The sequence below is a fragment of the Aptenodytes patagonicus genome, chromosome 7 (genome assembly GCF_965638725.1).
Source record: "Aptenodytes patagonicus chromosome 7, bAptPat1.pri.cur, whole genome shotgun sequence".
Taxonomy (NCBI): Eukaryota; Metazoa; Chordata; class Aves; order Sphenisciformes; family Spheniscidae; genus Aptenodytes; species Aptenodytes patagonicus.
In genome coordinates this window covers 1,681,622-1,703,893 of record NC_134955.1, presented here as the reverse complement: position 1 = coordinate 1,703,893, position 22,272 = coordinate 1,681,622, and the positions used below count along the sequence as shown (strand labels likewise).

The window sequence follows — 22,272 nt, the reverse complement described above, 5'->3', positions numbered from 1 at the left end:
ATCTGAGACACGCGAGGACGGAGAAGCGGAAGAATGATGTGAAAACTCTCGGGCTTTGCTCTGATGTTTGGGAAGGGGCTGGGGAAAAGCGTATGCAGTCTCTGAGAGAAGAGACGGATCGGGCATAACTTCACACCCTCCTGGGATGAAGATGCCGTGAGTGCGAGTCTGGCTGGCAGTGTGGCCTCTGAGTGTCCTCGAGGTGGGCCTGTCCTGCGTTAGGAAGATCATCGCTGTCCTGGTTTGTGTTAGCACAGCTGGTAAATGTGTTTGGTGGTGCCCAGGACCATCCTGCCGAGGAGAGCTTGGGCAGACAGCTGGGAGAGCTCGGAGGCAGAGAGCGTGGGATACTGGGGGTTCTGGCAGCGGAGGTGAAGGAGCTCAGTTTGGTCTTTCCATAGTATTGGGAGTGTTTACCTAGAGCATTTGTGTTTTGTATCAAAGGAAAAGTAGGGAGTTGAAAGCGTCTGACCCTTGGCTGGCATCCTGCTAGAAACCTTACCTTCCTCCCTGCCTACCACTCGCGTAAGGGAAACAGTTACGACAGAGCTCAGCTATTCAGGATCCCTCTCTCTCTCGGCTAATTTATGAGATAAGAGGTTGTTAAAGAATGTATATCGGGAAAGATGTGCAGGGAAGGACTTGGGGGGGCAGGGGAGTGGGCGGTTTGGCAGATGGCTGAATGGGGATAGGGCAAGAAACGGAGAAAGAATAGCGAACGCCAAAAGTTTGGAGGATTTTGGGTTGGACTGTAGTTGGGAAAGACCGTAGCTGGTTAAACAGAAAGGGCCGGGTTTCAGTGAGGGCATGCGAGTCCCGTGAAATGGAGCAGCCCTTTACAATTTTTCACCGCGCACAAGTGGCTGGAGCACTCGGAAGCGTGTGTTTGTCGAGCGGCCGTGAGCCTGTGCGTGCGCGCGCGGGGGGTGCTGGTACTGCGCGTGCTGCTGGTACTGCGCGTGCTGCTGGTACTGCGCGTGCTGCTGGAGGGGTCGCAGGAGCCTCCGAGCTGGGAGTGAGCAAGTGAGCACCGGGCGTTTTATCAGCAAGGCAGCAAGTGTGTTTGTATTAGTGAATGTTTTTTGCCCGTAGGAGTGCGTGTGCGTGTGTGTGTTAACGGCATTGGTTACTTTCTTGGTGATTTTTATTGTGTCTTGTGGAGCGCTTTCTGTATGTGAGCGGGAAATGCCGCCTTGCAGCCCTGCAGGAGGAGGTCTGGGCCATTGCCCCATTTTCCTTGGATGAAGAAAGATAAGATGATGGGGCTGAGGCAGAGAGCTGAACCCAGGACTCCCGGGTTTGCACCTCGTCCGCCGTCCTGTGTCGTAAGGTTTGGGTCTCTGTGTGCTGTGTGTCTGCAGGAGGATTCGGTGGTGGACGGGAACGAGCGGAGAAGGACTTCACTGGTAAAACACTCACTGTGAAGCCATGAGCGTAAGGGAAGAGGAATAATGGTTTCTCCTCAGAGCTGGCCAGCACCTCATAGTGGGGTGAAGCGTCCCTGGAAGGGCTCTGGCTGCTGGCAGTGCTGGTGACCCCACCTGTGAGTTACAGCTCGCTGGGGGTTCGCTGAACTACGGGGCCAGTTTCAGTTTCTGCCAGGCAGGAGGTTGGAGGATTGGAAAAAAAGAGTCACAGAGAAACACGGGACTGCTTTGGAGTCTTTCCTGGCTGCTTAGGGGTGCAGAGGGGAGACCGGTGGTTTCTTGAGGCTGAAAACACTGGGAGCAGAAAGGGCAGGAGGACGCTAGACCCGGGGCCTCTAGAGCAGAGGCTGTGGTATCTGGCACGGTGCCGGCCGACAGGCAGAAGCCACACACACAAACCAGGACAACCGGCCCCACGTACGTTTTTAGGCACCTGGGCTTGACGTAGCAATGCAGCTACAGTGGATCTCAGCATCTAGTTCCTTTGAATTATATGAAAAAATGGCTTTTTTGGGAGCTGGGCTTCACGCTCGCTGTTCACCCTCTGCCTGTCCAGCGGCTCTCTGGCCCTTAGTCTCTGCATCCCCCAAATGCATCTTCGAACTCTGATGCCGTGCTGGAGAGAGGATTTCCTGCACCGCTTGCACGGAGCTGTTTGGTGCGGCAAGAGTACGGGCAGAGGGAAAGCGCCGGGGAAAGGCTGGGAGAATCACGGGCTCCATGCGAAAAGCGCAACGTGATCTTTGCTGCACGTCGCTGCGGGTGCTTTGTGCCTAGACCCAACTCTCGGGAGGAGCGGGATTGGGGAAGCGGTGGCTTTGCAGTGTGACAGTCCCTCCAGGGCCTGGCTGGTGCAGTGGGGAAAGTAAGAGGCTTTGTGTGGAGTGCTTTGCTGGACGGAGTTAGCCCGTGACAGAATGGTCCTGGGGAACCTGGTACAGCACAAACACATGACCATCCCTCCTGGTAATCCCCTCGCAGACCCAAATCCCAGCGTGTAGCAGCAGCCTCCCAGCCTCCTCCCTGGCCCTCCCACTCTTCCCTGAGGGAATAGAAAAACCAGCAGGCAGCAGCCCTGGGACCTAGACAAGCTGAGCTAGGCAGCATAATGACAGAGGGGGAGAGCAGGGACGCAGCGGGAGCTTGACATCTGCTCTCACCATGCTCAGGATGCGCTGGATCCGAGCAGGTAACAGCACAGATCCCCCAACCCTTCCACGGCTCAGCTTGCTTTCCCCTCTCTGCCTCTCCGTCTCTCCTTCCAGTGTGATTGTTTTCTGCTCCTCCTCTCTCTGCCCTCTCTTTCGAGCTTCCCCTGCCCACCCAGCTTGGTGTCTGCCCCTGGTCAGCATATGTGCCCTCAACAAGAGCAGGTGATGTGAGGCTGCTGGTGAACCCAACTCTGTCCTAGGGCCTAAGCAGAGGAGGGAAGAGAGAAAAATGTTCCTTTGAGCTCCTCACCAGCAGTCTGCAGCGCTTGGCTGAGGCCCAGGGGGCATTCCTGGGCACAGGGGGAAGCTGCCACCTCCATCCCAGCAGGACCAGCAGCAAGGAGGTTCCCAGAGTCTTCAGCCAAAGCACTTGTCCTCGTCCGCTCCTCAGGGCAAGGCTAGTGCAGAACATCTGCCGCTTCCAGCGTGGTCTTGTGACGGGGCTGGTACTTCTCTGGGGTCTGCTCTCTCTCCTCGGTTTCCCCAAAACTCCTTTTTCCTGGATGGGAAAAGGACAGGAGACATCCAGATGGAGTAAGGCCGGAGAGCTGTTCGTAGGAGGGTGGATCCCTTAAGACGTCTGATAAGGGGTGGGTTGTGATTCATAAAGAGCGACGTGAGCACACGCCCACAGAAGCTCCGTCAGGGACGGAGAGAGGTACTTTGCCCGTGTTCTGGTTAACGTATCTTCCACAGGTTGGTGTCCTGGGAGCAATGCCTGGACACACGGACCAGGAGGAGGTTTGGGAGGAGGTAGCAGGAAGAGGTGGCCGTCGGGGCGGATTAGAAGGGAGTCGTGCTGGAGGTATGACCAGGCTGATGGAAATGGGCAACGTTGGTGCCATGGAGATCCAGCTGACCCGCGCTGCTCCCTGTGCCTGGGCTGGGGTTGCGCAAGGGCTGCTGCGTGCAAGGACCTGGGAAAAAGATGCTGGTCAAGAAGGAGCCTTATTGGGGTGCTGGGTAGGCAGGGTTTCCCTCCGCTCCCTCACCCTTTTCTGCTAGAGCAAAGCATTCGCTAGGGCTGGCCTTCTGGGGCCAGAGTCATCCCAGCTGCCGTGTCACTGGCTGCAATAAACGTGGAATGAAAACGGCTCCTGGGCATGGTTAGCCTGGAGAGAGCCGGGCATTGCCTGGAGAAGTGCAGCCCCACCTGAGCGGCGCGCAGGGAAGTTGCTAGTTGCTCTCCCCATGGGCTTTCTGCCTCCTGTCATAGCTCAGTAGTCTTCTTTTGGCTTTCTGCTTTCACCCCGTTTTCTGCCCTGCTGTTGTTCTCTGCCCGTGGTCGCTTGGTGAGAAATAAAACCAGAAGAGGCCTTTCAAAGAAGGAAGAGAGGTGGGGCCCTGCTGTACTTGCCCTCTTCTGGTTAGGGGCCTTGTGGATTCCTCCTGCTGGGACGAGACCCGAGTGATCTGGAGCTGGGAGCTGTGCTAGGAGGGTGCTAGGCTGTGGCCAGCGAACCCCTGGCCCGCAGCAGTGCTGCAGGTGCCTGCCCTTCCTCTGTGCTGCCCAGACAGGGTCCCTAGACCATGGCTTGGCATCCCTCCAGCGTCTCTCTTGCCTGGGAATTTCCCTGCCTGGGGATGGCATCGCTCCGGCAGAGCTTTGCAGAGCTTTCTGGGTAACCCCCTTGCCTCTTTCCAGTAGTGTTGCTGATTGGGCTTGGACTTTGCACTCTCTGATAAGAACCCCAGTAAGCTAAATGTGTCTGAGGAATGATTAACTAGCATGTGCGTTGCCAGAGGACAGGGGAGCAGCTGTGACTGGAGACGCAAACAGGAACGGGCTTGTGGCTTTTGGGCCCGAGCTGGTGCTTGCCGGACGCCCCTCCCATGGGCCAGCTCATGGGGCAGCATCCTTCAGGAGGGAAAACCCACACCGTGGTGCTTTCCAGGCAGATACCAGAACTAGGGATGGACAGAGAGAGATGAGACTCTTGTCAGGTCAGCAGGGGAGGTGCAGAGTCCAAGGGAGGATACTGCTGCTGTGTAGGGAAAAGGGGCTCTCTTAGAAGTAGAGGGTGGATTGCATCGGCCACCACGCTTGGCTATCCGGTGGCTCCCCCTTATGGTTTCATGGATACACCCTCTTATTCCCACCGACTGGCGTGCCTTGGCACACCCTTGCTTATCCTCCAGACCTTCCTTCTCCTGTTGGCACCGTTTGCCCCGCACAGCAGGGACGGAGGATGTCTTCTGTCTGAGGGGGGTGGAGGTGGACGGTCTGGTGGACCCTGTGCTCCCCACCGTCTTCCAGCACACCCTGGAGCGCGCTCAAGGCGTGTTTGAACGAAAGGCTTCCTTCCCAAGGGAAAGTGTAACGTGATACTCAGGGTCCACCACTTATCTCGCTGAACTTTGTCTGGTTTGATGCAGTTACTCAAAATGGCGAAAGGGAGATCTGGGAGCAGGGCTGCGGGGCTGGGGAGAGGGGCCAGCCCCGGCTGCAAAACGGAGATGCCAGATTCGTTGTGGAACGAGAGCGAACACTTGCGGGTTTTGCTGCCTTTTGGGGTGGTGAGGAGGAGGGCTGGCTGGAAAGGCCGAGGCTGGAGTTCTGAATAGCCTTGGTGTGCTCGGATCCAGGATTTGAGGGCAGAGGCTGGGGTGAACCGGGGGGGGGGCAGTCCTGGGAGTGCCACCCGGCTGCAATCATAATCCCGTGGCATGTCCAGGGCTAGGGCCAGTGTGCAGGGCTGCGGGCAGAGGTAGGAATCATTTCCTCTGGTGCAGCACAGCATCGGTGCTTCTCTTTCACATCCCGGTTGCTCTGACAGGCCGGCTTGGTCATGGGAAAGCTGGCAACGGTCTCTGCAGTGGTTAAAGTTTTCTTAGCCTCTCTGGCTTATCCTACATTTTCTTTTTTTCCCCCACTCTTCCCCTTCCCCATCCCTCATCCCTTTTGCTCTATCCAGTCTTCTTTTCTTCAGCTGCTCTCGTCATTTGTTTGCGGTGTATTGAAGGAGATGTACTGAATTATGCCCTCGGTGATTGCAAACTCCATCAGCAGGAAGAGCAAAAAAAGCGGGGCTGGGATTGCAGACCAGCGTGTAGTGTGAATAGAGACTGAACAGGCTAGCTGAAGCAGCGTGGGATGGGACCAGAAGTGAATAAGGAGCTGATAGGCACGTGCAATGCCAGCAGCCACGGTCTAGCTTTGGTGAGATCTCTGCTTTTTTTAAAAACAGTAATTAAAGCAATTTTTGCTGGGACCGATATTTTTTTCTGTAGAGTTTTTTGTCATCACCCCAACATTGCAGTAACGCGTTATCTCGGGAGACCAAATTGATCTGGTTTTCTTACCCAAGGAGAAGAAGATAGTAATTGGTGGGGAGGAGACGATGCAGAGGGCCTGGCGGCAGGCATGGGACAGGGTTTGCGGAAGACACAGGTAGGGTTTCCGAAAGAGTTGGAGGGCTAATTCCTGCAAGCTCTCTCTGCTTTGATGGCAAGGACCATAGAGCACGCCGAGCCGCTCTCGCTTGCAGCCTTGAGAAGTGGACGTAATATAAAGAGTACCTTCGACTTAATTTGGAATACAAAGATTCACTTAGTTTGTGTCTGACAATACTTTTTAACCCACAACTATCATTTGTGACTTTTAGTCCCGTGTGCTGATCGCAGCTGACTGCTAGAAACCTGGATAAACAGGAAACCAAACAACTTATCAGCCTGCTTGATCTTGGATTATCTCTTCTGTTATGACAAGCAATGGTTACGGACATTGATTCAATAAGGCACTAAAAAGTGCGCTTTGACTTTATTGGAAATGAAACACCTGCTTAAGTAAAGCAGAAGTTTAAAAACCGTGCATTAGAATGGCCATCAAGCCATTTCACGGTTGGCTGCTTGCTGATAATATAATCAATGCTCCGCTCAGTATAAGAGCAGAAATGGTCTTTTCCCCGATGAGGTCCCATCCAAATCAAAATCTGAGGCCAATGAGAAGTTCTGGGTAGGGGGAGCAGGAGGACTTCTGTCCACCTCCCCTCCCTCCTGTCTCTTTTAATGCAGTCTTTGGAAAAGGGTGTTGGAATGGGGAGGCGGATGGTGATGAGTTTTCACATGCAGCGTAGTGGAACGCGTAGTGAAGAGAGAGGGGTGATAAATGATGTTTCAGAACTCATCTCATCGGTGTCGAGGGGCTGAAGGGACACAAGGAACAGCAATGTGGGGACCTGCAGACTGGCCGGGTTTCACAGCCCAGAATGAGAAGTTTGGGTGCTGGAGGCTGTGCTGGTGTGCAGGGGCTTGGGAAGAGGAACTGGTCAAAAGTCAACCCAGTCCAACAGGATGGTCTTGTGGAACATCAGGGTAGGGACCTTTCCTGCTCCTCTGCTTTTAGACACAGGTGCTGTGGCTCTGTTACACCCAAGAGGCAGCTGTGGATGCAATAGATCATGGATGATCACTGGTAAAGATTTTTACAGAATTTTTACCATGAATTTTCAGCACAGCTTTCTTAATTTAGTCAAGGCACAAATTTGTAGGCGATCATGACATTGGGCCAAGTTTGGCTTTGAAAGAGATGAGAACGGTACCAGTGACAGCGAGCTGTGATGTGTAGTAAAGTTGATAACCAGACACCACGAATGTTTACCGCCACTGGTGCAGAGCAAGGCCTCGCCAGGAGGACATAACGCATGGGTTGGGATGCTTTCATCACGGCTTGGCGCTCTGAAGGAGAGAGGTAGTGGGGTTTACTGGGCTGGGCTTTTTTGTTTAAGCCCTCTCCTCTGCAGTTTTGGAAACCAAACCACGCTGAGAGTGAGCTTGGAGAACTAGATAGTAGGAATGAGATGGAGAAAGTTGATCTGATGTGTCCTTGTTTTGTGTTTTAAGATGCGGGTTGCTCAGCCAGTGAACAATGAAGGTTAGCAAGTGAAAAGGGGACATGAGTTTTAGGAGCGCCGGTTGCTCCCTGGGGATATTCACTGCCTGAAGGAGACTTGTGGAGGCCTCTGGTTTTGCAGAACTAAACCCCAAGTTTTGTAGAAGTTGTTTCTGCTTTGATCAGCCTGTTGTTTAAATGGGTCAGGGTGGCGTTTGTTGGTTTAGGGCTTTTGTCAATGCAAGAAAGACGTGTTAAATCTTCTTTTGCTGTTTTGCAAACTTTACAGCACTCTCAATAAATCCAGCGGCTCGCTGTCAATGGGCGGTTGGGAGGTCTCGTATCATTAAGGTGTTTGTCCTCATTGCTGCTTGCGTCGCAGCAGGGGTGAGCTCCGAACCTCTTTGGACTGGCAGTGGGAGACAGGCCTTGCCCTGAAGTCTTTATGGTCCAGGTGAAGTGTGGAGGAGTGGAAGGATGAGCCTCCCCACGTACAGAGGCAGCTAAGGACCACCTGGGATAAAGTGACCTCTCCCCTCCGTTCTTATCCCTGTCTGCTCCTCTTTCCTCGCTTGCTAATTTCATAAGGCCCAGGCAGTGGCAGTAAGTCTTTTGATAAAATTACCTTCCGATTTTCCCTACTTTGAAAGTACCCTTTCTTCAAATAAAGATGCTTAACTGAGTTTCAGGTTAGAAGGAACTATCAGATCTTCTAGCCTGACCCATATAACAGCTTTGAGCAATGCAACCTCCAGCTGAAACTGTGGAGGAATAATAGGTTTGGTGGGTTTTTAATGCCGCTGAGAATTTATCTATGAGATTGAGGTTAACATTCTGGCTTTGCTAGGAGAACTGTGGGGCTTCTCATCGTGTGGGTTTGGGTTTGTGTTTCATTTGTAAAACAAAAACAAAAACAAAACCCTCAACCAACCAAAAACCCCGTAGCTCTGGTTTGGGGCTTTCACAGGAAAGAACATTTCTGTTGAACATTTCTGTGAGAAACTGGTCAACCTTTGCCCTTGGCTCAGCCCCGAGAGTCTGTATGGGCTGAGGACTTCTCCGAGGGACCGGAGAAGTCAAAGAGACTCAGTGCAGATTGTCAGAAATTCATTTGCTTCTGCAGTAAGCTTTTTTTTTAAAAAAACAAAGAAACAAATGAAACAACAACAGACGTTTCCAACAAGAGCACGGCGCACAGGTCGATTAGCACGCGGGTCTGACTTGCTGGCTGGTCTCAATACAGGTCTCTATAAAAGAAAGTTTTGTGTCTGTCCTGGCAGAGGCAGAGGCTGGGTCTGCCAGCTTCTTCCAGCAGATCTTCAGGTCTGTGTGCTCTTTTCTGAAGGGATAAGCAGGGGTCTCTTCCAGAGAAAACGGTGGGCACGTCTGCAGGTGTGTTCTTCTGTTCTGGGCTGCACCACCGTTTTACAGCACGAATCCAGGCAGTTCCCTGTTGCTTTGCCTGTGTCAGCCCTTTGTGTAACAGACTTGTACGATGTTGGGGCAAGGTCCGTCTCTTCCTTTCTTGTATCCGTGTAGCCCCTTGCACAAGCGACGACACGGAAGCAAGAGGCCAGTAATCTCGGGAATTTCTTTCGCCCTGCGTGAGCAGAGACGTCGCAGAGGTCAGAGCTCTAGGCATGGCTACTGTAAAAAATAACTGATGGAGACCGCCGTGGTTGTTCAGTAAGGGTGGACTGTCCTTCTGGGAAAGAGCCTGCTCGGTTCTCCCTTCCGGTGCGTGCCGGCGCGGTGCGCGGGGAGCGGCGATGGGCGCAGCGTGGCGGCGGTACCTTGGACAGCAGTGCTGTCCTGGCAGGGCCTTCCCAGCGCCCTTCTCCGGCCAGGAGGTCAGCTCCGGCCCGATGGAGAGCCCCGCGGGCCGCAGGGAGATGGCAGGACGGTCAGCCTCTGCAGGAGAGTTTGCAGCCGTTTGCGGACGCAGTTGGGTGGAAGAGCTCCAGAAGGTTCACCGAGCGCCTGGCGGGAGGTGCGTTAAGCTGAAAGTCCCGTTTAATTCAGCTCTAAACCTAAGGCATAAACACTAACGTCCTTCGCTAGTGACATGGCGTTGCTCTTCACGGAGAGCCCCGCGGGCCGCAGGGAGATGGCAGGACGGTCAGCCTCTGCAGGAGAGTTGCAGCCCTTTGCAGACGCAGTTGGGTGGAAGAGCTCCAGAAAGTTCACCGAGCGCCTGGCGGGAGGTGCGTTAAGCTGAAAGTCCCGTTTAATTCAGCTCTAGACCTAAGGCATAAACACTAACGTCCTTCGCTAGTGACATGGCGTTGCTCTTCCCCAGCCTCGTGCGTGTGAGCAGGCTTCTAGGAGAGACCCAGGAATCTGCAGAAGGGCAGAGTGACTCTTCTATTGTGACGGACCCCAGTCCGCACAATGAACCTCCAAAAGAAGTGGAGTGGGGATCTGGCAGGGGATGGATCCTGGCCGCAGGGTACACCCGTGCTGTTCCAAAGACGCATTTGAGTCTGTCACGAAAGAAAGGAAAGTGAGGAAAGTAAGCTTAGAAAACTACAGCAAAGCGGGCTGTGCTGTCTTGGGAGAGTTTTGGGTGGCTGAAACCCTGGTCATTCATCTTCTTGGCTTAGCTTTCCTCCCCCCCCGAATTGGTCACAGTCACCACCACAGCCATCCCAACCTTTTAGATCACCTTTCATTCGTAGCTCCCAGTGTTGTTCATAGGTAGTGAGGGATTGTCCTACAGCCCTGGAGGGAGATTAGCTCCAGAATAAATGTTAGCACTTCAGAGGTTAAGGAATGGTTTGTCACTTGCGTGTCAGCTTCCAGGGAAGCTCCCTTCACAGCTGGGGACTGTCTGAAAGACTTGGGGCAAGGGATGAACCCAGCGTGCTGTGCCTAGAGGGAGGCGTCCAGTGGGAGCGGGATGAAGTCAGTGCTCTCCCTGCTCCCCTTCCACGGACAGCTCGGGATTTATGGAGCTGCAGTAACGTGCTGTGGATGAATTTTGCTAATAGAACTCTCTTGAGCGGATCGGTGAACTACAGTGGGGATAAGGAAATAGGAAAATATTGTCAAAAGTGTTCCTGAACTGCTGAAAATCCTGTATCGGCTTCTAATCACTGAGTTACCTCTGAAACCTTTGTCCGTAACTCAGTGATGTGGGGAGCCTGAAGGACAGTCGAACAGCGAGCGGGCCACGGTTGTGGTTTTCTGTGCTGAGAAAGTTTGGTTTGTCTCCCTGAGCTTCTCGTATCCGTTGAGACAAGTGTCTGCCGCCTCTGTGTTGGCTTAGATTCAGAGCACTGTGGGCTCTACAACTAGGAGGAGCCTCCAAGATATCTGAGAGGTAGAATTGCTCCTCGAGCATCTCTTTGAGAGTAATTTTTTATCGTTTCCAAAAGATGGTGGCCAGTAATGTTAATATATTTATTGCGGTCAGACATGAGGGCCACGGGCCTGCTGCGGCTGTGCTTTGCAAGCACGGAGGAGCAGATGGTCCCTGACCTGCATGTTTTACCTCTCTGGGAAAGCTGTTGCTCCCTGCTAGGAGCAACGTCTTATTTCATGGCTGACGCTGTCGAATCTTGCGCTCCCAACTGCCATATCCTCCCTGCAAGACTGAAACTCCCTCCCAGCAGGCTGCTTTCTCCAACGTGAGTTCATATACGTGAGGATTCAACCGCTGCTCAGCCTGCTGGTAATAAACAGACCAGATGGGGACTTTCGTAAAGCTTCTTGTGCGTCCCGAGCAGCGTTATTTCGACCTTTTCCAAAGTCTCTCCGGTATTTCCATGCCCTCTTCCAGACAAACAGAGGCGGGCCACCGGTTCCAGCAGCGGTATGCGGAAAAGCCAGGACCGTTTCTCCTGAGTCTTCTGCTCAATAGTCCCCTCGTGCATGGAGAACGCTGCAGTCGCTGTCAGAGCTGCGATGATGTGTCGAGGCTTGCGTGGCTGTGGTTAGTCCTGAAAACTGGAGCCTTTCATTTAGTAATTTTTTCCCAGCAGTTTCCCAGCCTGTACACGCTACTTTCAGGTGGTTGTCCTGCCTTTTGCTTTGTTGTTATGCAGCAGACAGATGGCTGTCACTTACCAGGTGATTCAAGACGCTCTGTAAGAATGAGTATTTTTTTTTTTCCTTTCTTTGCTGTCCCACCGATGTGTGTGCCACCTTCAAACTCTGCCAGTGGAGAACAGCAATAAAAAACGCTGAGTGGCTTTGGCCCAGGTACCAGTCCCTGAGGGTCTCTGCTAGTAACCCCTCTGCGCTTTGATGTCTCTCTATTAACAGCTGTATTTTAGCTCCGTCAGTGACGCAGCGTTTGATCTCTCTCATGTTCTCCCTGTCAGTTCCACGCGGGGGGAAGTTTCTCATCGGGATGTCGTTCGGCATTAAGTGAAACGCACTGGAGAAATTCAAGGCTGTAAACGCCGCGGGGCAGGGGCTGTCTGGCTGATATTTGGATTGACAACACCTAGCCCAGCAGACCTCAGAGTGTGTTGTTACAGAGACACCTCAAGAACAAGTGTATTTAGATCTGAATCTAAACCTGAAGATGCTGCCGGTACCACAAGCATTGAGTGAGAAGATGAAAAGTGGATTTTGCAGAAGGCCAGGCTTTCTGCTCCGTTTCCGATGAAGTCAGCTGAACTGCTGTGGTTCGGCCCAGCTGGAGTTGTGGCCCTCGTTTTTGGGGAAAGCGAAAGAAGATGCATCTGGGGGAAAATAATTCCAAACATAGATATTCAAAGGGAGAGAGACAGCCTCCCTGCTCCCGGCTGCGACAGATGCTGGGGTGGCAATGGGAAGCAATAGCACGGGGGTTGTTGCGCGCAGGCTGGGGACAGTCGCAGGAGACGGATAATGTCAGGCTGATGGTAGTCGGGACCGGAGGAGTTGGCCTGCGAGCAGTTGTGGTTAGAAGATAGTGAATGGCCCAGCTGTGAAACCCTTGTGCTGTTCAGCACAAGGGGCACTGGCGGTGAGCGGAGATAAGAAAGGGAGCATTCAGGTCGGGCGCTGAGGAGGGCAGCCAGGCTTGGAGGAGTGGGGGGCTGCAGCGTCGTCTCCCGAATGGAAGTGGTGAAAGTCCAGCCGCACGGGGCAGAGCCACGCGGGGCAGAGCCCCAAGGAGCGAGCTGGGAATGAATGACCTTATGCTGGCCTGGACAGAAGGCTCTAAGAGGTCTTTTAATCTATTGATCTAATGACTCATACAATTTCTGTAATTTCCTTGCCTTCCCACTCTTCCCTCATAACTCGGCTCTTTGTCACAGTTCTGGCTGGCAGCAAGACAGACTTGTTCGCTCAGGACCTACACGCTGCTTTCCCCAGCAGGTGCTTTAAAACAGCAGCAGCGTGTGATCTCTGCTCTGGTGGAAGGAGCTGGGTGAGCGGTGCCGGGAAGCAGCAGCACTTACTGCCTGTTGTCCTCCGCGCTGGAGGGAGACGGAGGGAGCGGAGGAGGGATGGCTTCCAGAGGTCTGCCCGGGCCAGGTAGCAGGAGAGGGCTCTCGATTTAGTTCGCAGGTCCCTGACCTTCCTCATGCGTCTCTTCTGCGCTCAGTCCTTTGTGAGAAGGTCTTACCTGTTGTCATCCGTCCCTTGTGCTTCTGCGCCCGCAGCTCAGGCAGTGATAAACCTGCCATGAGGTTTATCTCCCTTTGGGCACATCTCACCCTTATTTCGGTCCCAGTATTTGCCTCCACTTTTCTAATGCTTGGAGACGACTCGTTCTGCGCATCGAGAGCCCGAGGAGCTGTTCTGCCTGCGGGAATGTGTGCAGTCAATGCCTCCCACCTCCCCGGGCGCGGGGTGACCTCCTCATCCTCTCCTCCCTGTGCTGCCCTCCCCACGCAGCGTCCTCGAGCAGCGTGCCAGGCACCTTCCCTCTTGGTTTGTACCGCTCCAGACAGCACGCTTCTTTGAAGTGAGACCCAGAACACACAGAGAGCTTGCAGGGTGGATGGGATCCAAGCAGCACGTTTTGTATCTGATTTGTATTGTCTGGTAACTGTTTGCTAAATCCCTGGTGCAGGAACTATGTTCCGGTGCAGGAGACAGCTCACAGTTAGTCAGAAAATGCAAACAACGAATTTTTTTTGAAAAAAAAAAAAAAAAAAAAGAAACCTCAGTTTCGGTCTGAAAGCCTGTATGGGAATAGCCAGCATGGCAGTAATCCCTAGGGATTTTTTTAAAAACAATTATTTTAATTGCATCGTTACTTGTTATTTATTGTGGGTGGCTAGAGAAGCTTAGCTTAGCTCAGGAAAAGGCAAAGCGTGAAGGTGACTGAGCTAGTCCACAAACACCTCGTTGAAAAGTAGCTTTCTTGGAGCAGAGGTCTCTTTAGTCTGGTAGTTAAGGGTATGGAGATACATCGTGCAAACGAAGATGAGGAACTGAAGGGTGGAAATGGATTAGCGTGGCCCCTTCCTCAGGAGATGAATTAATCGGCTGAAGCCCAATTCGGAACTGCATCTGTCCGAAGGATGTGTCCTCTACAGTGAGAAACTGTGGGCTCGGCGGGGGACACTTTGAGTAAAATTCTGTGGTCTGCGTGACTCAGGGATATAATGGTTGGTATTGTCTTAAGATGGATGAAATCAGAGGGAAATAGCGTCCACTGTGTCCTTCGGTCCATCCCTCTCTCAGAGCACAAGGAGGGCAAGAACTCCCAAGCAGGGCACATCAGCTCATGAATCAACCCTGAACCCAAGCCAAGCGGCAGAGCAGGAGGGTTCTCGCTGGATCGTTTGCACAACCCCAACGCTGCTGTCTGGCCCAGCGTGCGCCGGCTGCGGGAGTACCTGCAAACACCCCGTTTATGCTCCACGGCTGCCGAGTAAGACCCAGACCGCTGAAGCAGGATGTGTTGAATCTCCTCCTTGTTTCCTCCTTGGGAAAAGAAATGACTGCCCTGTACCTGTGTGCCTGACTGGTCCGCTTCTCTTGGTCGCGTTGCTCTGCTCTTAGATCCTGGGAAGTGGTCCTGGCTCTCGGGAGGTTTGTGCCACGTGTGTAGCAGAGGTAGATGAGGGTTTACTGCAGCGATGGTAGAGGGAACCCAACGGTGTAAGAAGCTTTTGGTGCCCTTTGTGATTTTCGCAGGAGTCAATTCTGGAGCAAATGCTATCGCAGCATAGCGCTGAGAGCACGTGCTGTATGGTTGCACGTCCCAGCTGTGTGAGGAGAAGGAAGAGCCTGATGACCTGACACTCCTGCTCGTGAAAGTTCGGTGTTGGTTGCACAAAAGTAGTGATGGCCCTCCCCAAGCCCTGGCAAAAGTCCCATCTAGATAAATCGCTCTGCCTTCTTACACTCAGTCTCCTCTGGAGGCTGTCCAAAGTGGACAGGAGAGACCTTGTTGCCTCCCAGTTAGAAGGGAGGAACGAGATGCCCGATCTGGACGTGGTGTTCCAGGCGATGCTTGGCTGCCTGTAGGTTTGTATTCTGTTGCTGTTTGATTATTAATCTTCCTGCCTAAGGATTGTTTTGTGCTGGGGGGTTTCCAGGAGAGGCAGCGCGGCTCCAAGTCCTGAGTCCCCCATGTGTGTGGTGTGCACGTCTTCAGAATTGGGCTGAAAGAGGTGTCCGGAGTGGCTCCTGGATCTCCGAGTTTTCTAAGAGCCTCTCCAGGAGCCACAAGCCCGGCAGTGTTGGTGGCCCTGCAGTGTCAGTGTCCAGGGACTGTGTCCCTGGGCTCTCTCCCTGGCAGTAGCAGAGCAGCAGTGACATTGCTCAGCCATCTGCCGTCAGCCTTGTCAAGTCCCTGTGCCTCTCTGAGTCTTTATTGCCTCTCCCGGTCACTGCCGAGAATGGCAAGGCTCTGGGCAGCTGGGTCATAGTCTCTTAAGGCCGGTACGTCGCTGGCAATAAATATATATATTTTTTTTTTCTTGTGTTGCCGATATGCTCTGGTAATAATTCACACTGAAGAAAGTTTATGCTGATAGCGAAAAGAGCTGTGCTGGACCTTCACTGCCACGATGGTGACAGGGAGCTCATGCACATAGGTGTTACCCCATAGAAAAAGGTCACTCCTGTCCCCCGAAACTTGCAATCTAGGTAAAGTTAGTGGGCTGCAGAGAGGAGCACGCACGAGCAGAAGCTTTGGCTGACGTCTCCTTTTTTACTGTCCAGTCCTTTAACCGCAGCCCACTAAAGCCTGGTGAAGCGGGGCGGCCGCGTGGCCGGTGTGCCGTAATCCCGCTCAGGGCACGGCTGGAGGAGCTGGGCGCGTGCTGCTGCTCTGCCTTGGGTCAGGCGAGCCCACCAGCACGAAGGAGCCCCAGCAGAAGGGATCCGGAGGCTGTGCTGAAGAGCCTCTCCCCGTTCCTGTCTTCCTCCTGGGCTGGGGAATGGAGGTGCGAGGGTGGCAGAGTCAGCCTCGTGCAGCCGTACATCCCTGTCAGTCCCGAGCTCGGGAAACGCCAGACGAAGTGGCCTTCTCTGGTCCTGTTGTCCCCCCCCCCCCCGCCAGCCCTCCAACGCCCTCGGCCCAGAGAGGGAGATAAAGGCGTTGTCTTCTGCCTCTGCGGGACTCCAAACAAACAGGGCAATGTGCCCCCCTGGGCAGGCACCTTGGACCCCGCCAAATGGCGACGCTTGTGTGGGTGCTGCTGTTCCTGCCATCTTAGTGCATGAATGGACAAGCAGGGCATTGACGGCTGTGGGGACACACACAAATGCTCCACTGTGTCCCCTCTCACACCTTCCCCTCCTCCTCCTCGGCCCCGATGCCCGGAGGACAATGGCTCTATCCATGCCAAGGTTCACAGCTGGCAAGGGCGGAGGAGAGGCCAGGACAAGGGTGGAGAGCCGGAAGGAGAAGGGACTCAGGAGGGTCCGGAGGGATAACGGCGCTGGGAGGGAAGGGACGAGGGGAGATGGGGAAATTCGAGAGGGGCTGGAAGAGGTGAAGGTGCCGAGTGGTGGCTGGCGGAGAGGCCAGAGAGGGCAGTGGGAAGGAGGGAGAAGAAAGAGGAGGGCTCAGGAAGGTTTGGGAGGGAGGACGGGGCTCGGTCATCTCTTCTGCATGGAGCTGCCCGCCTTTTCCCACAGGGCTCCCTGAGGGACATGCCCATGCCCTTGCTGTGGCGCAGCTGGATGATTTCCTCTGGCTCCTCACGCCTATTCTGTCTTGGGATGTCTCTCACCACTCACCTTGTCCTCCCCAAGGCCTGGGAGATGGAGAGAGGGCATTGTCTCTCTCTCTGTACACCTATACAGGGTGTATATACTGGCTCGTATCCCCTTCCCGCTAGTGTGTCAGGAGGAGCAACGCTGCGCAGCAGGTATGGGAGTGGGGGTTGCTGCGGGCCTGAGCCAGGACACATTAAATGGTTAGGGACGCTTTCCAGCTTATCCAAAGGCTCTTTTGTCAGATACGTTCTTCCGTGCATGTAAGCTAAGGAGTTGTGGGCCTGTGTGAGAGCAGAAGGGAGCTTTCCAGGGGACATGGAGGTGCTGGTGTGTATGGTGCTACTGACTCTGGACACTGGGCCGCAGGCTGGCGATGGTTTGCTTGTACCTCTTACCAGCGCGGTTCGTTACTCTGAGTGTTTTGCCACTGGTGCTGGTTCACGGTTTAGCCAGGTTGTTGCTCCAGGGTCTTCCTGGCCGCTGGAGACCCTGTAACGCTTTTTACCCCGCTACGGTGAATCTGGGGTCCTGGCTAAATCCCACCTGTCCCGTATCTCCCTTCCTTCTGATGCACTACGTTCCCTGCATCCCACCCTAGCCGGCATGGGAACACGGTAGTTTCTCCTCTCAGCAGTGAGAGGATTGCAGCGGGGTTAGACGTGGGAGCGGGGATGCTGTCTGGGAGCTCACCGAGCGTGAAAGAGAGCTGCCAGGGAGGAGGGGGACAGGTACAGGCGGGCTGGGTACGGTCTCAGCCTCTCCATGGAGGAGGTGCGGGGGGAAGGTGTGTGAGTGTGTATGTTCAAAGCCCCTCTCAGTTGCTCCGTTCATTAGTTCGTTTCAAATACGTGACACGCAAATTAGGCTCCCTGGAGCCCACACGTTCTGGGTAATGCCCAAATTCTCACGAACCCCCCATCTCCTTAGCCCTGAGCTTGGTGTTTTCCCCGGGATCTTGTCCCACAGACTCCCAGAGCTCAGCCTTGGCTGTGTTTCTGGTGTGACTTTGGATCTTGGGTTTTCTGCTCTGGCGTGCAAGGGGGATGCACGAGCTGCCCCATCGCTTTGGAGGGGCAGGGCTGTCCTCGGTGACGGGCTGACAAGGGAATGTCCCCAGGATGGGACGCAGGGTGGTGGCTGTACCTCTGCATCGACTGGGACGGTCCTACCTTTTGTGATGGGAAGGGGCACGTGCTGTGTTTCCACGTGTGCGGGAGAAGGGTGTCCTAATGCGACTGAAACTGCTCGAGGGTAGTATTTAGGAGTGAGTAACCAGCTGGTGTAGCTCAGCGTAGCTCCATCAGCGTCAGATCAAGTGAAGGCCCCTGAAGTCAAGCAGATGCATTCATTGACACCACGTAAAAGCTTCCCCCGCTGGCAGCCCGTGCAGACCCCAGCAGGCTGTCCTGGAGGGGCCGAAGGAAGACGATAGAGGGGTTGGCGTGAGGAGGGGCTCGCCCCATGGAGGAACCGTGCTGCGGTTCAGGGAGGGGGCCTGGGAGCCCCTTTCAGTGCCTCGGACAGCCGGGCCTTCGCTCTGGGGTGGTCCCGAGAGCGCTTTGGGGGAGATGGGGGAGTGGTCTGGCTTGGCGTCCCACTTCGGGTTACAGGAGCCACTTCTGCTGGGAGTGACTGGTTATCGTTACAGTCAGGTAATAAAGAGCATTAATTAAGGAGGAATGCTGGGCTGGTATCTGGGGGGAGGCAGGGGCTGTGCGGGGTCGAGGTCCCTCCTGCCGTAGGGGATGTGTCTACCCCTCCGTACCCTCTGGGCAGCCCAGGGTTGGGCACGTGGAGCGATGGGGAGATAGTCCCGCTGTCCCTTACGCAAGGAGCTCTGTCCCCGTGGCTGGCTCTCCCCGGCTGGCGGATGCGCAGCCCAGGTCTCTGGGCAGGGACAGGATTTTGTTGCGGCCCCTCGCCATGTCCCACTCCAGGCAGGGCAGGCATGGGAAGGACGCCATCCCCAACCGGAGCGGAGCAGGGCTGTCACGCTGGTTGCTCTTCGGGCTTCGCCCCGTGTGGCAGAGCCAGCCGGGCTCCTGCTGATGGGGAAGTGGGTCTGAAGCCGAGCGCCGGCCCCGCAGCTCCCTGGGCTTAGGTGCTGTTTGGTTAGCCAGCCATGGCACGGATTCCTCGTGCTCTCGGCCAGGCCGGCAGCCAATCCGCCAGCGCCAAAGGATAAACAGGGGAGGAAGCAGAAGGGGGTGCTGAGCAGCATGAGGCCCCGGGAATGTGCCGATGCGGCAGCCTGGCCTGCCGATTGCACAACCCCTCAAGCACGGCCGCAGGAACGTGCTCAGGGCTGCGCCGGGGCTCTGCACCTCACTGCGGCACCGGCCGCCCCGGCGTGGCGTGCCGCTGCTGAGCTTCGCAGGTAATGCCGTGCCGTACCAGGTAATGGCTGGTGGGCCTTCGTGCCCGGCAGCATTTGCTGAGGCTGGCTGCGTTTGTCCTGCTCGGCTACGTATCCCACCAACGCTCGGCACCCGCTCCAGTGCGTGCTGGAGAGCCGCTGGGAGAGGGAATGCTGCACCTTGCCATGTGGGACCGTCAGCCAGGAGCTCCTGGGGTCTCCTGGGCCTGTTCCACTGTGCCCCCACTGGATATTTTGTTATTGCCTCCCTGTTCAGCAGTAATTTTGTCACCAGGGTGCTCTGTGCCTCAGTTTCCCCATAAGCGCCCTGCCCTAATGTGCTTCGTGTAGGGAGTGTCCTTGGGCAGGTGGATGTGCTTTGCTGGTTGCAGCGACCAGCTGAAGGACCGTACCAAAAGCTATGGGCTCTCCGGCGTGCTCCAGCCGCCTGTGCTGTACCACCAGCACCACGTCCACGAGCCTCCTCTCTCCGCTGTGCTGTATCTGACGGCTCCCCGGCCTGCTATGGACTTGAGCGAGCCGCGTGCCCTTTGCACCAGGTTTCGGGTGAAGGTTTGCACACAGCAGGATAATGGACCTGGCCCGTCTGTAGGTCAAGGACTTCAAAGCAAAGGGCCGGTGCCACTATCTCCTGCAGGCTGCTCCCTCTCCTGGCTGTGCTGCACGCCGGGCACTGCCCAGCGTGTCGCTCGATTCAAAGGCAGCACAGCAGTGCTCCTCCAAAGCCCTGGGACCGCAGATGCTTGCCTCCGTCCCGGCCACGCTGGCAGCGGGGCCAGAGGTTTGGCTGCCGCGGTGCTGCTGGAGCGCTCCTCGTCCTGCCTGAAGCGAACGCGGGGCAGCGCTACAGCCGGTGACGTCTGCCGCGCTTCAGGCAAGTGTTTTGGAGAAATAGATGGACTTTCAGGGCAGCCCGTGGTGGAGGCCATCACTTGTGCCTGTCTCTTTTGGGAACCAGGCAGGGCTGAGGTGGCAGGGAATGGAAATGTGCGGCAGGCAGGCTTACCGGGGTCTATGGCTTTTCATTCGTCTTCGTTGCAGTCCTCTTCTCGCTGGCTTTCACAGCACTCGGGTCAGAGCACGGTGCTTCGTTTGTAATTCAAACCTCCAAACCCCCAGCGGGTCCCTGAAACCCAGAATAAAAATCCACCCTCCGGTACGTGGCTTCAGTGCCACGGGGAGGCTCTGGGCTTGGCACAGCCTCTTCTCTTCCTCCTCGTCATTGGTGTCCCCCCACTCTTCGCTGATGTTCCCCAGCCCCTGAAAACGGTTGACCTCATTGTCATCTCCAGGTTCCCACATCTGGTTCCCATTAGCAGATCCCAGGATGAAGTTCTTCAGCTCTCTCCCTTCCTCCCACCCCCAGGTGACCCAGGCAGGATTATGGGTGATTAGAAGACAGGCAACAGAGCAAGAATAGGTGGGGGAGGGACTGTTATAAATAGAAATACCATAAACTTATCAGCCTATCACTCGAGGTAAATTCTGGTTTTAATCTCTCAGACCTGTAAATATGACGACTCACGGGGGCCAGACGCCGTTAACTCTTTCAGAGCCCCATGGCCGCGTTGCCCATCTCTGACGGGAAGCGGGATGCGGCGGAGCACCTGAAAATGGGACGGGGAGCAAGTTCTTGAGGCGAGAGGGTGTCGCCAGGAGGGACGAGCTGGCAGGCCCGCGCTGTCGGAGCAGGGGCAGGGAGGAGACGGCGGTGTGGGAAACACCTCCGTTTGGATGTCGATCGTGTTGGAGGTTTGGGGAAGGCAGAGAAAACCAGTCCAAACATTGGGATTCCTGACATTCTCACACGTACGGGGGCCTCTGCTCGCCCGGCTCTGCTCGCGAGGAGGGTGCTGCGGGTTTAACATCTTGTTCTTCAGGCAAAGTTTACTTTTTTGGGGGATCTCCTCAACCCTTTTGCTAAGGGAGGGGTTAGAAAGCGGAGCAGACGGAGGGGTGACATGGTGTGAGAGCGGGGTGGCAATGCGGGGGCCAAGAGGAGGACAGGACATAGGGACCTGGCAGGTTTGGGAGTTTCTTTGTAGCGGCACCAACTGAAGGAGTTGTGAAATAGAAGGTTGTCCCGGAAGAGTTTGGCCTGAGGAGTCTCCATGTCTGTACAGGAGGTCAGAGTGTTAAAAGTGGCTGAATTACTTGGTCCTGGTACCCTCCTGCCCTGGGATGTTCGTTGTGTGCAGAGAGCACGAAGAAGCTGGTTTGCAAGACCTCTTTGGGCAGCTCTGTGGGTGCCTGCGGCACCTCTCCCAGCTTGCTGCTCTGGGATGGAAGGCAGAATTCATCCTGCTGAGCTTCGGGGACATCAGAGGGGTTACAGGTGACAAAAGCTCTCGCATGCTCTTTGGGGCAGGCGCTGGTGCAGGGACAGGGCTCTAGACAGGAGGTGCTATGTGGGGATTGCTGCTGTTCCCACAGTGAGAGGGCAAATGCCGACAGCGTGGGGAAACTCAGAGCTTCCCTGGGCTCCTCCGTCTCTCTTTTGCGGGGACGAGGAGATGTGGGAGTCTGTCTCATGCAGAGCCATGCGGATGTCGAGCTTCCCGGGGTCTTTCCTCGGTGGCTTCCCGCTTCTTCCTAATCCCCGCTTTGGAGGGGGAAGGAGCGTTGTTAGTGTCATTAGGAGCTCGTGACTCTATGGAGAAGTATTAGCTTTTAATTAATCACCTAAGCTGGCTTTTGGTAAGAGCCCGGCCTGCGTGGAAGCTACGGGCGGTGGGATGTTCCTTGTGCAGGTTTGCCAGCGAGACCCACCGCCCTGACATCCCTGTTTTCGTCGTAGCTGGTGCAAGTGCCTTTGTCCCCAAGCAGAGGAAAATCCTTTATTTTTAGCGGGCAGCCCCTTCCCATCGCACATGCGCAGCCGGACCCCGCCACGGCCGTTATCACATCTCTAACAGCTCCACAGCGGCGCAGCTGACGCACCTCTCACGTCACGGTGCTTGTCTCACCCTTCGCCTGGGTCTCAGCTGAGGGCTCCTGAAGGTGACTTTTAAGACAAGGTAGCAAAGAAATAGGAAAGCCCAGCAGTACTGCTGGCTGTTGAAAGCCTCCTGTCCTTTCTGGGTAGGTCCTGGGCTCCTCTTCCACTGTGGAGAAGCTCCTGGAATTTGGAGGTGTGAGGGAAACCCACTGGGGTCAGACATTTTGAGAACTTTTCTTGGACAGACTCAGTAGCTTGTGGAAAGGCAGAAAAATTGGTAAAGTGCCTTTTTTGCTTCTTTGCACCTGGGTCCCAACCCTGGGACTTGGGATGAAGACAAGTTTTCTGCTAGCTTTTGTGGTGGATGT

The 22,272-nt window shown here is 55.0% G+C and overlaps 1 protein-coding gene across 7 annotated transcripts in view; it reads left to right on the top strand.

Annotated features, from left to right (window-relative positions):
* MYRF (myelin regulatory factor) overlaps positions 1–22,272 on the top strand; it is a 66,972-nt gene that overhangs the window by 3,352 nt on the left and 41,348 nt on the right. Inside the window, exon 1 of one of the 7 annotated variants that reach the window (XM_076343660.1) lies at positions 4,534–4,582. The exons of the other annotated variants lie outside the window; for them this stretch is intronic. Within the exon in view, the coding sequence (XP_076199775.1) occupies positions 4,567–4,582 (16 nt within the window). The 5' untranslated portion in view covers positions 4,534–4,566. Of the gene's footprint in view, positions 1–4,533; positions 4,583–22,272 lie in introns of those variants that run through there. 7 annotated transcript variants of the gene reach the window in all.